At 32.0% G+C, this 3755-nt stretch overlaps 1 protein-coding gene across 1 annotated transcript in view; it reads right to left on the reverse strand.

Annotated features, from left to right (window-relative positions):
• LOC105456138 (dedicator of cytokinesis protein 3) overlaps positions 1-3755 on the reverse strand; it is a 19349-nt gene that overhangs the window by 7429 nt on the left and 8165 nt on the right. The window contains exons 8-9 of the mRNA XM_011699958.1: positions 1233-1724; positions 918-1059 (exon numbers count right to left, since the gene is read on the reverse strand). Of these exons, the coding sequence (XP_011698260.1) occupies positions 918-1059; positions 1233-1724 (634 nt within the window). The remainder of the gene's footprint in view (positions 1-917; positions 1060-1232; positions 1725-3755) is intronic.

Genomic DNA, 3755 nt, shown 5'->3' on the forward strand with positions numbered 1-3755 from the left:
ACTATATAATATGCACTAAAGAAATACATACGGATATTTCGATATGTTAAATACTTTTTTTTTTGTTTAACATTTCTTGACAAAATTTTTTGGCCAAAAATGACACTTTATTTCAAATGTTTGCAATTTTTATAAAAATCTATATTTCAAAATATCCGTATGTATTTCTTTAGTGCATATTATATAGTTTTTAAAAAATTTGGGTTTTTTGCTCCATGGGTTCAATCGAATGGCAGATCCCCGCAACGCCGACTTGACAGTGGCTACAAAACGACGTTTAATAAAATGGCTTCAGCGTCATTTTATTAAAAAAATTAATGAAAAAAATATTTTTTATTTCTAAAGACTTGTATTATTAAAGCCTTAAAACGGATTTTTTATTACTTTTATTATTTTCCTAAAAAAAATTCCCAAAGTTACCTATGATTTTTAGGCGGTCAAGGTGGTGTAACCCCTTAATAAAGAGTAACCCAAAAAGTCGCCCGTTTTTTGGGCCCTCGATTTTGAGACTGAACTGTGTTGCAAACGATACCTTATAATAAGACATTAATTATAGAGAAGTTTCAAGTTGAGATGACAATTGTTACCAGAACTGGAGAAGAAGGGGGGATGAAATCAAAGTTCATTATGGAATTATCTGAGGTCCGATATTTTAAGAAAATTGATCGCAGTTTTATGTAAATGTCACTAGTTTTTTATGGAAAAAAAATTGAGTTTTCGCGTAAAGAGACGTAATAAGTGATCTCCCCTCCCTCCTCACTCCAGCTGTCACCTCAACCTGAAACTTCTCTGTGATTAATATCTCATTATAAGGTACCATTTTACACACAATCCGGTTCCAAAATTCCGAGGGGAGCCAAAAAAACGGGCGAAAAAACCACCTTTTTGGGATCGCTCTTTGTGGATCTCACACTTACATTGACCCTCAGACGAAAGGATAGTCTCGTCAGGCGGGGAGTTCTTCATTAAAATTTGCGCGCATGGAAATTCGGTCTGCAGCCGTTGCGTGAACGCCCCTATTCGTTCGTACTCCAAGCCACGATAAATAAACAACTTGTTCTGCAATTAAAAAAGAAGCACACAATAAACAGTTAGTACGAGGTATCAATTTTACGATAAATAAAATAATTCTAAAATCAAACTTTGAACAAAATATTTGTAACGCAGCAGAACTGTGTGTGACATACATTCGAATTACTTATTGCTACACCAAAAAAATGTCTCGAACTCACTCTGACGAAAAGTGGGAAGCTGAGACCGTAAAATCCAACGCGGAAGTACTCGGGCTCCGGGCGCAGTTGCGTCAGGATGTTGTCCAGGAACTTGGCTTGCAGCTTCAGCACGTGGCTGAGTTTGGCGTAATCGTACAGCCGGGACTCGTACAAGATCGCGAGCTCCTTGCACAGGGGTATACCCTTCTCCCAGCACTTGCCACGGTCGAGATAATGAATGATCTTGTGATAGAGCAGCTCCTTGCGCTGCCACTCAGGTTGCTGGGGATGAGCGTGATCGGGCGGCAGAATTGTCGAGCCCCAGCCCAGCTGATCGGCGTAGAGCTTCATCGTGAAGCCCGCTTCCGTGTAATTCTCGGCGGCCAGGTGTAGATCGTGCAGCTTGTAGATGTAGCGCAGGTACATCTCCTTCCGGTTGAACTCATTCTTGTAGAAGTTCTGCAGGAAGAGCAAAAGTATCCCCATGTTACACACGCGAGAGAGATCTCGCGTCTACCAACTGATTGGCGATTTGACGGACAGCGAGACAATGCGGATGGAACGATAAAATTTCCATCGCAAAAGCGCGAACACGAGTGCTAAATGTCATGCAATAGATAGTGGCCATGTACATCACGAGCGCCAAATATATATCCGCTGGTTGCGAGTGCACATGTAGTGGTCGTCGTGAACGTCGCACAGTTTAGTTAATTAACGCGCTAAGTCATAAGTAATTTGTGTATACATGTAGCTACAGATTCGCACCATATATTCTTTGATTACAGTATATTATTCTTACTAATAAGTAATAAACAACCGCGCGAATCTTATTGGATTTATTGTATCGAGTATCTCTAGATCTTTCTCTTAAAGGGAGACGCTACTAAAAAGAAACAGTGATCTTTAAGAATTTTTTTTTAACTAAAATGAAATTGAGTAATTTCAAAAGTTTAACAATGTTTTGCTGTATATTTGAGCAATAAAAAACATTTTTTATTAATAAATAATATGGTTTTTTTCAGGGGTCGGTAAAATAACTGATACAACTTATTTAAAATAACAAGTACAAAATAGATTCCAGAAACTTATTTAAAATAAAAGATCGCAGGGGTCAATAAAAAACTGATACGACTTATTTAAAATGAAAAATATAAAATAGATTTCAAAAATATATTTAAAATATTAAATAAGAAATAGATCAGAAGAAATTATTTAGAATAATAAGTTCTAAATAATTTTTTTACTTTTTCTTATTTAAAATACATATTTTAAATAATGCTTTTTTAACTACGACCGATCCCTGATAAACAGAAGTCGGTAAAGTAACTGATATAACTTATTTAAAATAACAAGTATGAAATAGATTCCAAAAACACGACTTATTTAAAATAAAAAATATAAAATAAATTCCAAAAACATATTTAAAATATAAAATATAAAATAGATCAGAAGAAGCTATTTAAAATAATAAATACTAAATAACTCTTTTACTTTTTGTTATTTAAAATACATATTTTAAATAATGTTATTTTAAATACGATCGACCCCTGATTTAAAGACAAGAAACGAACAAATTACAGATTTAAAATAAATAAATAAATAAATATAAATAAACTCTTTTTTAATATGTCAAATAATTAAAGAACATTTCGTACTTATACATAGATTGAGTTTTCATTAGCTAATAAAATTAAATAATTTAAAACATTGAAATAAATAAAATAAAAGCAAAACATTTTAAATTATCTAATTTTAATATGCAAATTTTATGTTTATTTTGATTTAATTATAATAGGAGATCACCAGTTAAAAGGAAGTAAAAGAAAATTGGTTATTAAAAAATTCAAACATTTTTCTTTTGGATGGTTTCTGGAACGTGTAAAAATTTTGCATGAAAACGTTGAATCATCATATATGTATAATATATATTATAATGATAAATAATTAAAACTTTCTATAAGTACAACTGTACAATTTGCTTCTTTTTTATTGGTATGTGTATTTTGTATAAACGTTTTCTCATACATTAATATCTCATATATTAATATCTCATATATTAATAAATTATATATATCCTTATATACTGTATATATGTATATATATATATATATATATATACAATATATACTGTTATGTAAAATAAACGACGCTGATTGAATGATTGTTCTGCACAGATTATTTATATGTATACGACTTGTATACTCTGCACACACGTATATTTATTAATAGCTTAATATATATTATATATTTATGCGATTTTTTTCTCCCTTCTTATGATTGCATTAAGTTATTCGAAAAAATGATGACATATATATCAATTCTGTTAGCCTGTTACATGAAGTGATTATAGCTGATTGTAGCATAAATGCTACTGACCTTGAAACGAGAAGAGGAGGGATATGCGATATATCAAACATATCAGCAATTATGAGGCAGTTTATCTTGTGATTTGATAGAGATTACTGCAGTACGTAACAGAACTTACTGCGCGTTTGTTACAACCATGTCGAGTTGTTTTATTTTGTTGTTCAGCCTTGTTTGTTG

Source organism: Wasmannia auropunctata, unplaced genomic scaffold (genome assembly GCF_000956235.1).
Source record: "Wasmannia auropunctata unplaced genomic scaffold, wasmannia.A_1.0 LD335761.1, whole genome shotgun sequence".
NCBI classification, from domain to species: Eukaryota; Metazoa; Arthropoda; class Insecta; order Hymenoptera; family Formicidae; genus Wasmannia; species Wasmannia auropunctata.